Source organism: Filicampus tigris, chromosome 1, assembly GCF_054856515.1.
Source record: "Filicampus tigris isolate MCC_2025a chromosome 1, RoL_Ftig_1.0, whole genome shotgun sequence".
Lineage (NCBI taxonomy): Eukaryota > Metazoa > Chordata > Actinopteri > Syngnathiformes > Syngnathidae > Filicampus > Filicampus tigris.
In genome coordinates, this window is record NC_141217.1 from 38,309,800 (window position 1) to 38,322,045 (window position 12,246).

General features: G+C 43.6%; 2 protein-coding genes across 2 annotated transcripts; one reads left to right on the top strand and one right to left on the bottom strand.

The window, feature by feature from the left end:
* The first annotated feature begins 619 nt into the window (after positions 1 to 619).
* Positions 620 to 3,509, top strand: b3galt4 (UDP-Gal:betaGlcNAc beta 1,3-galactosyltransferase, polypeptide 4). Its single transcript, XM_086038885.1, has one exon. The coding sequence runs from the start codon at positions 977 to 979 to the stop codon at positions 2,090 to 2,092; it is 1,116 nt and encodes a 371-aa protein (XP_085895011.1). The 5' UTR covers positions 620 to 976; the 3' UTR covers positions 2,093 to 3,509.
* Positions 3,499 to 12,025, bottom strand: wdr46 (WD repeat domain 46). The gene is made up of 14 exons (XM_086038872.1): positions 11,913 to 12,025; positions 11,566 to 11,721; positions 11,296 to 11,379; positions 11,106 to 11,218; positions 10,944 to 11,031; positions 10,218 to 10,279; positions 9,834 to 9,938; positions 9,237 to 9,387; positions 8,097 to 8,332; positions 7,107 to 7,260; positions 6,253 to 6,400; positions 4,775 to 4,965; positions 4,577 to 4,690; positions 3,499 to 4,478 (listed from the first exon to the last, which is right to left on the bottom strand). Exons 1-14 carry the CDS (start codon positions 11,967 to 11,969, stop codon positions 4,359 to 4,361), a joined length of 1,779 nt encoding a protein of 592 aa, XP_085894998.1. The 5' UTR covers positions 11,970 to 12,025; the 3' UTR covers positions 3,499 to 4,358.
* Positions 12,026 to 12,246: the final 221 nt, after the last annotated feature.

A 12,246-nucleotide genomic window follows, 5' to 3' on the forward strand; every position in this document is an offset into this window, starting at 1 on the left:
GCAACGTCCTGAAAAGGTTAGTCTCTTTTGAGCTGAGCTGTCTTTAACAGTTTTTGACACTCCCCTGAGTCCCCTCACCGCATCAGAAAAGTATTTCATGAATAAACATAACATCTACCTTGAACGTTTCTCAATTTGCATATATATTTCCTCTGTATTTTGGACGGACCTAAATTTAATTGTGTGTACGTGTTTGACTGAGTCCTTACAAATCAGCTGATGTCTTTCAAAGAATGTTGCATTGATTGAGGATTAAAAGCTGATGAAGGTGCAGCGAGATGGAAACGACCTAAATGAAGCCAATTTGCAATACAAGACACTGCAGGATCTTTCCATCTGTGCATTTTTTCTGCTAGTTTGACATTGAAACAATGTCGAAATCCCATCAATGCCATTACTTGGGTGGAATTTCAAGGAAGTTTGAGATTGAAGTAATGTCAAAATAACATCAATAAATTCATGATTTATACATCAAATGGATTTCAAAGGATTGTTGCCCTGTTGATTGACGTTTTTGACCAAAATGATGTCAATCTGATATCAGAGGTTGATGTCATATTGATGTTGCATATCCATCCGATGCCCACTAGTAGATAGGGAGCCTGTGCCCCATTAGAGCTTCATGCCTTGCGACGTCCCTGGTATGATGAATGTTACCGCATGGGGACGACACAAAGACGTTCCACGAGCATATCCCAAGATCAAGGTTGGCATCCGCCTCAATATTACAGCGTTTCATTCTGGTATTTTTTTTTTCTCCCGTGCTGTTGAACTGCATTGCTTCTATGAAGGGTGGAGGCGTTAGAGTGGAATGCGTACTCTGGCACATTTTCATGAAATGTGTCGCAATCGACAGTTTCTTCGATCGTGTCGTGTGCGCAGCTGCGTAGCCCTTCAGTGCTGGCGGTGGGCGGCCGCAGCATCCGCAGGACCGGCGCAGCGCCCGAGGAGTTAGCGGCCACCCCTTGGAGCAACGATGGTCGTCCGGGGACTGTGGATATGCACGCCCCGGTTGGGAAAACGAGGGGGCCGTTCCGGCCTCTTGTCGTGTCTCTGCGCGGCGACCGTGAGCGCTGCCGTTTTCGCGTTGCTCTTTGTGGATGTCATCGAGTACTGGATCACGTCCATGGGGATGAGCGCCGTGCCGGAGCCGCACCTCGGCATCTCCCCCCCGCAGAACGTCCCTTCCACCAGACCCGAGGAGTTCCTGCTCATGCCGAGTCCGCTGGTGTGCCAGCGTGCCAAGCCGTACCTCATCACCATGGTTTCCTCGGCCCCTGCTCACCACAGCGCGCGCCAGGCCATCAGGGACACGTGGGGCGGGGAGAGCAACGTGAGGGGCCTGAGGGTCATGACCCTCTTCATGCTGGGTGTGCCATCTGACCCGGGACTGGCCAAAATGCTCGTCGAGGAGGCCAGGGAGCAAGGGGACCTGGTTCAGGGGCGCTTCCTGGACTCGTACTCCAACCTGACCCTGAAGACTTTAGCCCTGCAGAGCTGGGTGCGCCGCTTCTGCCCACAGGCTCACTTTGTGGCCAAAGTGGATGACGACGTCCTGTTCAATCCCAGCGCACTCTTGCACCTGCTGAACAAAAGCCGCAGCCCGTACGAACATGCCGACTTGTATCTCGGCAGGGTGCATCTCCGCGTGGCTCCGGACCGGGACCCCGACAGCAAGCACTACCTCCCGAAGGAGGCCTACTCGCCATCGGTTTTTCCAGACTATTGCAGTGGTACGGCTTATGTTCTATCCCGCTCCGCATTGCTGAAAATATCCTTGGCTGCCTCTGTGTCGCCCCTGTCCGCGGCTCAACCCCCCGAAGATGTGTTTGTGGGTGTGTGCGCCCGGGCGGCTGGCTTACTGCCCACCCACTCCCCCCTGTTCTCCGGTGGCCCACCTATGCCGTATGGGCGCTGCTGCTATCAAGCCATGGTGTCAGTGCACCACATCCCACCGAGGGATATGCTGCACTACTGGGCTGATATCCACTCATCGGGGCCATGCCTCTGGTTGAGCACGCGGGCGTCGCTGTGGATGTGCAAAGTCGGGGCCTTGCTGGGCTCAGCGTTCGGTCTGATGAAGGAGGTGTGAGTGGGACTCAATTCTGTACTCCCACGGTAGCAACTTGGCAAGATATCCCCAAAACAGCAGTCTGTCAAAAGGCTGATTGGAAAGGCCACTTCAACCTCAATATTATGCAGCAAGAATTTTGAAAATCAGATGATGGGTTCTGGAGAAATTGAGTTTTGTGTGTGGCCTTTTTGGGGGATGTTTTTGTGTGAAAATACGGTGGGAAAAAACACCTTAAAATTTCAGGAAAACAGTATAACTTGATTATTTCATAAAAGTTCTTCAACCCTTTTGTTTGCAGGGGTGTTCAAACTCAAGGACACACATTTGAAAATAAAGTGGGGTTTTTTTATAGTGTAAGTGATGACACTAAAGGGACAAACAGGCACTTTTGCAAGAAAGTAGACTTGCAGGAAGTGGGAGGATCAGTTTGTGATCTGAGAATCTTTGCACTGGCACAAAATATTGTCAGACTGGTTTCCCAACCTTTATGAGCCAAGGTACATATTTTAGATTAGAAAAAAAGAATTGGGCCTGTTTAGTTGAATGCAATGTGTTGTATGAATGTAAACTGGAGGACATGCATGTTAACTGCACCTTCTGCCTATCTAGTACAAGAACATTTAATTGTGCAGCCTGTCACTATGTGTAACTGTCATCGATAGATGAACCAAGTAAATCAATTAATGGAATCACACGTTTTCTACGGAGACTTGACTTATAATACTTGGCAACAGCCAGCTGTAACTATAGTCCTGAGCAAATCATTGGCGCTTAAGGCTATCATCCCGTAGGAGAGCAACTTATGTAGTTCATGTAAAAAAAAAAAACCAAACACTGACCTGGTAGGCAATATTAGCTACCACATTTGCCATCCGGTCACTGTCCTGGCTTATAGGTGCAGAGCTGCTCAGAAAAATCAATACAGTACAATACTATTTACACACCTGTTGGCTGCATACATTCACATTTGTATCACATTTACTGAGCTCATTTTACTGTATTTTTATTTTTTTTACATCACTGGTAGTCAATTAGAACCAGAATGTTTCTTGGCAAATGAAACATCTTACGGGTACAAATGTGATGCGTGATTACGGGTGGAGTGCGCTTTTCATCAAACGGAAAGCTAGGCTATTGTAGTTTCAGCAACTAATGCAAATTAGAACATTGCAACACATACTTGTATGTATCGCACAATATACATGATGCACTGAGTCCGTACTGTTCCAAGCAGTATTTATTGTTTTGTATGGCGAGAGTAAACACTGAGGCGATACTAAGAAATGTACAGTTCAACCTCAGCTTGTCCTGCTACACTCCTCAATCCAATCCAGTTTATTCCTAAAAAATAACAAATGTGTTTTGTTTTTACATTCAGGAAATTACTATGAATGCAATGTCATCATTCAATAAAGGAGTCTTAATCATTCCGCAACTCCCGATTTTATTTCAACCCGCCACGTTTCCAAAGAGTTTTGTCACGAGTCAAAGTACAATGCTTACACCAGCACTGTCTGTATGTTTGTGTTAATATTTAACCAGCACCAGGACAACGTCAGGAAGGAGGTAAGCAGATAAAGTTGTGACTGTCATTTGACTTCCTTCTTTGTGCCATTGCCAGCAGGCCTTTCATTTCAATTTGTGACATTGTTTTGTTTGCATTTCGTTGTGACCGTCAAATATTTCAACTGCGGAATACATGCACATTGTGAACACTGCATAAGAAAATAGATGTGATCGGAGATATGTTCGATGGGGATTCCTTTGTTTAAATTCCTTAGCTGTACTGCATACTTCTGGCCTACAAACAATTCCAAAGTACAAAGGCAGGGCTCGGCTATTAAATCATAATCCATTTGCAAACATACACAACGTCATGGTGCGGGTGGGGGCCAAGCCATAAACTACACTGACGCTCCGTTTTGAGCCAATCAGGCTTATAACTTTGACCTCCAATTATCAGTTCATCTTTGTAATGGCATGCTGCGTCGGCTCAAGCACTTCATTTGCATTTAATTGGACAAATGGTTGAGCTATGGAAGCACATGAGTAAGAATGGAAGCATTTCCCAGTTTTCAGATGACCTGTGCAGACAGGACGTGCTTAAGGCATGAACACGCTACCCTGCCATATTGATCGCCGTGGATCACAAATGAACGGCACTCATCAGAAGTCATTTCCCCCTTCCGAGTTCGTGGCATGGCGCTTGTTTTGCCCACACACGCGGGGTGCTTCACTCTGAACAAGGATGTCACAGTGTTTGAGGAGTACAATGGCTCGTCTTCTATTTTTGGAATCTGCCCAGAGCTGATTTTTGGCTGGCCATGGCTGCCCTCTTCTTTTCCTTTCCTTTTCTTTCTTGCTCCAGCTTCATTTTGTCCTCCATACTTGTCACTATAAGATCCTGGATGAGGAAAGCAACAATTTGTTGAGCCCCGGCAGATGCAACCACAATGACATCAACATTTCATTGCCGAGCGGTTTTAAAGTCATCACACTTACCCTCTGGTCAATATTAGCGACTTGCCGCTTCCGCCTTTCCACGTTGCCCGTTGAGCTGCGACCTTTTTTCTTATACCTGGGGACAAATTTCTCTTTGGCAAGAGGATCAAATCCCTAGGAAGACAAACAGGTTTCATTAACATTCCGCAGGGTATCTTCAAAACTTTGAGCCTCGATGACACAAATTGTACAACTAACCAGGGCCTGCACTCTGTCTTGGTGCCTTTGCTGGAAGGTGCCAAGGTCAACCTTCCCGAGTTGAGTGGGGTTCAGACTGATAAGCTCCGGCTGGATCTTTTCCAGCAGGGCCTTAACTTCCCATTCCTGCCTCTGTTTGGCACTGCGGTACGGATTTGAATCCAGGCCGTCAAAGTTTGGCTCGCCCGCTCCTGGAAATGAAAATGATTACAGGTGTTATGTTTTCTTTGCACCATTCAATCATGTTTTAAAGATGCAAGCACAACGTTGCCTTGACATATGAGTGACCCAACTTGGGAGTTTTTGAGATACGGGCCTTCATTCGCATTTGTTTTGCTTTTGACTTGTTTAAGATACGAGTTGTATGGTGGAAATGAAACTGAGCTCAATTGACAACAAACAGCAGTTAGTGAATTGTATTGTGAACAACTCTTAAAAAAAATAATCTTCAAAGTTACTGTTTGTTGTCCCTCCCAGTTGAAGTTTACTGTCAAATTAAATATAAATCAAAGAGAATAACCACCATGAACACACGATTTTGCCTTAGCAAAGTCTGCTTAGCTTAACGCTAATGAACGATGCAAAACACCATTGACGGGCTAACAAATAGCATCTGCATCGCTCTGTTATAATTATCCCTTCAAGCGACCAATATTTGACCACAAATAGTGGAACAATGCACGTATGCACACTAGACAAAGTATACTCACAGGCTTATTTTCTTCTTCTGTGCAAGAAAATACTGCTTAACAGTAGAATTTAATGCTCATTTGAACGCTTTCACACACAACACACACAAGTTCTGTGGTTTCCTATGGTCTTCGGGGGGGGGGGGGGGGTAACAAGAGAGGGACTGGAGGGCGGATGGGAGGGAAGGCCGAAATGACACCATAAGCCGTTTTAGCGAGGTTAGAGCCAGCAGTCATTATTTTTGTTCTCTTTAACTCATTCACCACCAAGCATTTTCAGACCCTCTTTCACCCTAACATTTGAACAAATATAAATAAGTTATTTTGATTGAATGGCTGGTCTGTGAAAAGACAATTAAATTCGTCAATGGCAGTGGATGAGTGAGAGTTTGATAGCTTGCCAACTTGGCCTGATTTGTTCCACAATGCAACAATAAGTCTCAAATACTGAGGCAATACACGCGACAATATGCTACGGCCCATTCTGACTCTAATCCAAAAATTCGGATACACATTTGTTTTTAACGTCTACTTCGCTTCTCTATTCACCACCGTGCACAGCCCTAGTTGCTATGTTTTTTAAAAGTACATTATGGAGTGATACTTTCCATATTAACAACACACAAATGTTTTTGTTGTCGTTGTTTTTGGGGTGGGGCTGGAACGCAGTAATTGCATTTCTAATCATTTCAAAGATGATTTAAGATGCATGTGTTTTGAGTTACAAGCACAGTCACTGAACAAACTGAACGTGAAGGCACCTCTGTAAAGAGCCAAATTTGGTCAGACCTGGTACGAGCATGCTGGTGAAGCCTTGTCCGTGGCCGATGCCGAGCACATCCTCGAAGGGGCAAAAGCGTAGCTCACATGCTGCAGCCCGGGCTCGGTGGGCCATGTATGGTTTTCTCACTGGAGAGCTCCACACATCTCTGTATACCTGCAATGGATGTTTACGTCATCAGACAAAGAAAAAATGAAATTGATTTACAGTACAGCTTTTCAACACTGAAAGCACTTCGGGCCTGATTCAATAAAACAATTATGTGTTTGTGCTAACAGTCTGCACACGCTGTTGGTAGGCGTGTTTGCGTGTGACTTACAAAGAACGCCATCGTTTAACAAGATCCCAAGCAGTGGGCGCTATATTTCCTACACTGCTGACAAGTGTAAAAGTGGTGGATATTTAAAAGAGAGTCTTGTCCTTTAGAAAGTTCTGATGTTTTTCACGTTGGAAAATATGGGAGAGCACGGCAAGCACAAAATGAAGGTAGAAGTGATGGAATTGGAAGTATTAGTGGAAGAGGCTTCAAATTTCAAATCGCTGAATAGATGATATGTAGCGCTAACTATTACACAATCGGAAAGGTTCTCCCCACGACCTCTATTTATTTTTGACGGGACCACGCTAGTCCCACCTTGCATGTTAGTGTGCACCTGCCCTTCAGACATGCTATTCAAAGGGGCAAAATCTGCGCAATTTGGTGTGATAGATCCCATATGGTGCTAAGTTGATCTGTTTTTGCATCCGTTTTCATGCACAATCCAGTTTGGTCCCATGTTTGATTTGGCAAACCATTATTAAATCAGACCCTTAGTGATTACCATAAAAGGAATCCTTGTTCATCAAAGATGACATGACTGACCTGGACGACATCCCCCGTGGCTGCAGACAGCAGCCCCCGCTGGCTCAGTGACAAACAGGAAGCTCCAGCAGGGAGGAAGTAAGAATTGAGGGGCTGGAAAGTTCTGACGTCAAACACCTTCAACTTTTTGTCCATGCCTGACGTCACCATATATCTGCCAGAAAACGTAACATGACAACAGTGTCCTCTGGTGGACACGGCAGAAATAGCAAAAAGACGCTTACAAGTTAAATGGAATCTTATTATTTTAAAATACAGGTGGTCCTACTTTCACATTAGTCAGGGCTTTGCCCTTTGACATCTTGATGCCAATGAACTATGTTGAAGTAACATCTCGACTGTGGGACAAGCTACAAAGAATGGGGGGGGATTAGCTACGTTTTGCTCAGGAGGCAGAAGAAGAATGTCACGGGAATCATAGGCCCATTAACTTGTATATTTTCTAAAAAATCAAATAGTCTCTAAGCCATTATTATAATTAAGGGCAATTGAAGATGAGTTTGAAATGATACCAAACTGTTTTGATCTGTACTGTGGTATATTTATTTTTGAAACTATCTAACTAATTAGAAACCACTTCAGGCATCACTTTTCGCTATTTGCTGAAGGGCTCAGGCCGCTATCCCCCAAATACATTCACTGGACACATCATTAGATACACATGCTGCATCTAAGTGAATAAAAAAAAGACCTTACTAAAGGTTATAATGTTCAGTTGGAAATCATACTATGCAATGCAATTTATCCTGTTTAAGGGTATTATTTTAAGGATACATAATTATTTAAACACCAATAAACAATTTTCCCCTGCCGCCATCTTGTGGCATCAGTTGGCATTTATAAACCATTTTGAGGGCTGACAATTTGTCGTTCAAAAACTATAAATATATAAATAGGTTCCTGGGTTTGAATGGCTGGACTGTGAAAAGACAAATAAATATGTCCTTGGCAGTGAATGAACATTCCATGTTATCTTCAGTTTTGACTCACGTTCCCGTTTTGTCCACGGCGACAGAGCGCACTCCACCCTGGTGACAGAGCATCTTGACGAGGGGCTCTTTCTGACTGGGCGACCAGAGGCTGACTGTGCCGTTGGGGTGGCCGAGGTGGATGACGGCGTTGTACGGGTTCTGGCACATCACGTCGAGCCGCCCCTTCTTGGTGCAGATGGCTGCGACCTCTTTTCCCACGGATACGTCAAGATATTGCAGAAAGCCTGTCGTGCTCTAAAACAAGAGAAATTAACCATGCAACGTGACAGCAGAATTTCAAAATACGGTGAACCCCGCGTTTATCGCAGGGGACATGCTTCAGACCCAGCCGCAGTCTGTGAAAATCATGTGTAGTGACAATTTAAAAAAGCTACCCTATTTTCGGTATGGTCGCCCACTACGATTGCGTCATTCTACCTTTAGAGCCGGGAGAGCGGATACGTCGGTGTCTTTTTTTAATCCAATTCTCCGTCTCTTAGCCAATTTAACGCATCAGAATATACGCGTGAGGGTGGCGCGAGACCGCGCAGGATGTTGTGGAATTTTTTCGAGCCGTAGGTAGGCTAATGGCGGATGCCGCCGATCGCCCGGAGCTCTGATTAAAGTAAGTAATGGCAGCGATATATAGACGACGTGCACGACCAGTGGGACCAGTCGAATGTGATATGATATGGTTTGTAGACAATGACGATATAGACGTCTTTGTAACAGAATCGAGGATGGTAATTACCACTCGATTTTTGAAAAATTAAAATGGTCCTTCTCTTGCACTGACACATTTTTACATCATCGATTGAAACAGTAAATACTAAATTCTGCCTATGTGAAAGCCACATGTCTAAAATCTTTAATTCTTTTGGAATTATGTTTCTGTCTGCTACAGGGGCCGATATATTAATCATTTTGGAAGCGTTGAATTTCTGGGAAATCTTCAAGTTTTCCAGGGTAATTCCAAAGGCGACCTTAGGTTTTGGGGAGCTGTTGAGCGTGGCGCTTTAGGCCATAATGGGTTAACTAAGGTAGGGGGACACTACAGATTACCGATGACATCATTAAAAAGTGTTTCCAGAGTTAAAAGTGTAAATGGTAGTTATTGTGTTAGTATTTATGACACAAACGTAACAAATTATAAACTTACAGCGGTGGCCAACAAAAAGTGGTAGGGCAGAAACTGCATGCGAAGGACATCGTTGAACTTGCGGATACAGTGAAGCTCAATTCCATTTGAGTCGTAGATGTACAGCCACTTCTTCTGAGCCACTGCAAACATGGTCTCAGTGTGAAGCCATCTGAAATGTGCACATTCATGTATGAGGGCATGATAAAATGAACAAAATACCAGCCACCATTTTACCAGCTTTCTTGCCTGAAGCAAGACATAATGCAAAACGTTACAGAGGCTAATGAATAGCAAAGATGTGGCAGTAAACATCGCAACGCAGAAAGATACTTTCACAATACTCAAAGGCGCATATTCTTCGTACTCTGTGGAAAAATGATTAATACTACAGCAATGTTCTTCTGATGTTTTCAGGAAATCTATGTTACAGTATCTGCATGCGTGCGCAACGCTGCCCCCTTGAGGGCCAAGGCGCACACAACAAAAGCAGCACATGTGCTATACCTGCTGTAAAATATACACATGTACAAAAATGTAAGCACTTCCACTTATATATCATCTGAAAAAAAGTAGTATCAGTGATCCCCTTGTAGTCGGTGCGTGTGGAAGGCTTACCGAACATCACGGATGGCCTCCATCACGTTTATCTCACACATCAGCTGCTTGGATTGCCAGTCCACACAGGCGACATGTCCTCTCCTCCCACCCAGCAGCAGGTGACTAAATCAAAGCACCAGACAAAAATATTGCCATATACTATCCCCCAAATTATTATTAATCATCTGTACTGTAATTGAAACTAAATAGGTTTTTTTTTTTAACTACAGGTATCTTCTCGCTGGAAATGATCAAAGACAAGAAAAGATGTGGTAGAAACATTGATTACATGTATGATCTTGGTCTTACTGGATTATTCTGAGAAAGTGTTTTGATAATTAACTGACATTCATAATCAATAACAACACGATAAAAACTGGGACTATAACGTGGGTCACTGACCGTCCAGTCTTGCTGTAATCCAGTTGGTATGGTCCAAATTGAGACAGATTCAGGTCAAAATACTGAGGATGATGTAAAGAAAAATATGCATGTCAACAAAAATAATAAAAACTGTTTCTGTGCCTGTTTCATATTCAACAGGAATAAATGTCATGGTAATTAATGAATGGCACAAATTACAATATGTTAAACTGAATTTAATTTGCACAATTACAACTAGGCATGGGCCGAGGTAAGATTCTGATGGTATGATAATCTATTTTGTTTTTTAGAAAATTATAGAATACTTGGTACATTAAGAGATGTGCACCATGTTTTAACTCTTCTTACTAAGTCACAGTGTCCCAACACTGGTGAGCTATCTATTTAAGGATAATGTACATTAATCAAAAGACATCTGTGTTGTTGGAGTTTGTCCAGTGCCACTTTTGTCCCCCTCCCTCCTGTGTGTAACTGCTCATCACTCCCCTCTCTGCTCACTAAGAATGAGAGAAGAATACAAGGCACTCATTCGTTTAGCCAGCTGTGCAAGTAGCCAATCATATTTTGCCCTGCTTCGAAGTCCGCTCAAAATAAGAGAATGGGCTCATTACCAGTGGCAGGGACTTTTCGCAGTAATTGAAACCGTGACCTCATAAAACCACAGTAAACCGTCAAACCGCTAATTGGGGCATGCCTACTTACTACAGCTAACCACTGGCCAACACTGACACAATGATTGCTCACCTTGGTCCCAGACGTTATATCCACCGCATCTGCGATATCTTGCTGTGAGATCGTACACGTGTCCTCATCTTTGTCTCCCTCTAGAAACCTGCGGAAGTCATCAAATGAGGTTCAAAGAATGTGGAATTTTCAGCCAATCTCTCCAGGCCAATAATATTTTACCCTGCTTCCTCTGGGAGTAGAAGGTCACACCGGGCAGCTTGTTTTTGGGCCATTTCTGAGGCTTCATCTGAACGAGTAATGGCTTCCTTCAGCTTTAAGTGGTGCTCGCTGACCTGTGGGGGCGAAAAAAAGTATGTGCTCCGGCCAGCAACTCAATTGAAATACTGAACAGAAATGTCAAATTACTGACCTTCTCTTTTGTTTTCCCTTTTCTTGTGAACTTCTGCAGCCTGGCTTTGGGAATACAAGCAGGTCCTTCGAAAGCATCCCGTTTCTGAGGGAGTGCCAATAATTGGGTCAGTCGACAAATAAACGTCATGTACAAGTTCAGAGGGGAAGTTTTAAGATTTATTAGGAGATTTATTTACTTATTAACATTTTGCGCACCACTGCTCTAGTTGTAACATTAAAGAAGTACATAAACCAACTTAATTTGTTTAAGATTTTACATTTGTCTCACCCCAGATATAAAGCGCATTTCTTGTCCATCGTCGTTTTGTTTCTTCCTCTTCTTTGCTGACGTTGTCTCGCGCTTCTGCGGCTGTGCATCAGCTTCAGCAGTATGCTTTCCATCGTTGCTTTCATCTTTATTCTCGTGCCAGTAACGAGCTGTAGGCTGTCGGAAAGAAGCCATCGGTACTGGTCATTTTAGCAGCAGGCATTTTTAAAAATTACTGAGAACAACTCTGCTAGCACGCGTTGATAAAGTAGCTCAACGTCACGCTACTTTTCGGTCTTGTCTAGACCGACATTGTCCGACAACCCACATAACTGTAGTCGTGTGCAATCATCTTTAAAATAAGTTACCTTTTTCGTTTTCCCCACGTGTGAGCGTTTCGCTGCCTCCTCAGTGGCCGCCGCCATTTTTGTTGTGTATGCTTCCTTTTCTCGAGTGACGTCACTTCCACAATGAAGGCCAACGCGAGATTAGCGCCCTCTCCATTGGCTTTCTTTCAAAAGAAATGTTTACAAAAAGAAAGAAAAAAGCGTTGTTTAATTAACATAACATGTCACCAAATTTTAAATAAAAATAAAATCTAAAGTAATTAAATTATTATATATTTTTTTTAAGAAATGCATATTATTCATTGATTATCAAACGCAAAGAATTAAACTTCAGTTTAATACGGCATACAGTATA

Excerpts from the sequence above, each read along its gene's own strand:
- wdr46 (XM_086038872.1), bottom strand. The coding sequence starts at position 11,969 with ATGGCGGCGGCCACTGAGGAGGCAGCGAAACGCTCACACGTGGGGAAA. Across the intron at positions 11,219-11,295 it reads AAGGGAAAACAAAAGAGAAG|GTCAGCGAGCACCACTTAAA; the intron begins GTCAGTAATTTG and ends TCGCCCCCACAG. Across the intron at positions 11,032-11,105 it reads CTACTCCCAGAGGAAGCAGG|GTTTCTAGAGGGAGACAAAG; the intron begins GTAAAATATTAT and ends TGACTTCCGCAG.
- b3galt4 (XM_086038885.1), top strand. The coding sequence starts at position 977 with ATGGTCGTCCGGGGACTGTGGATATGCACGCCCCGGTTGGGAAAACGA.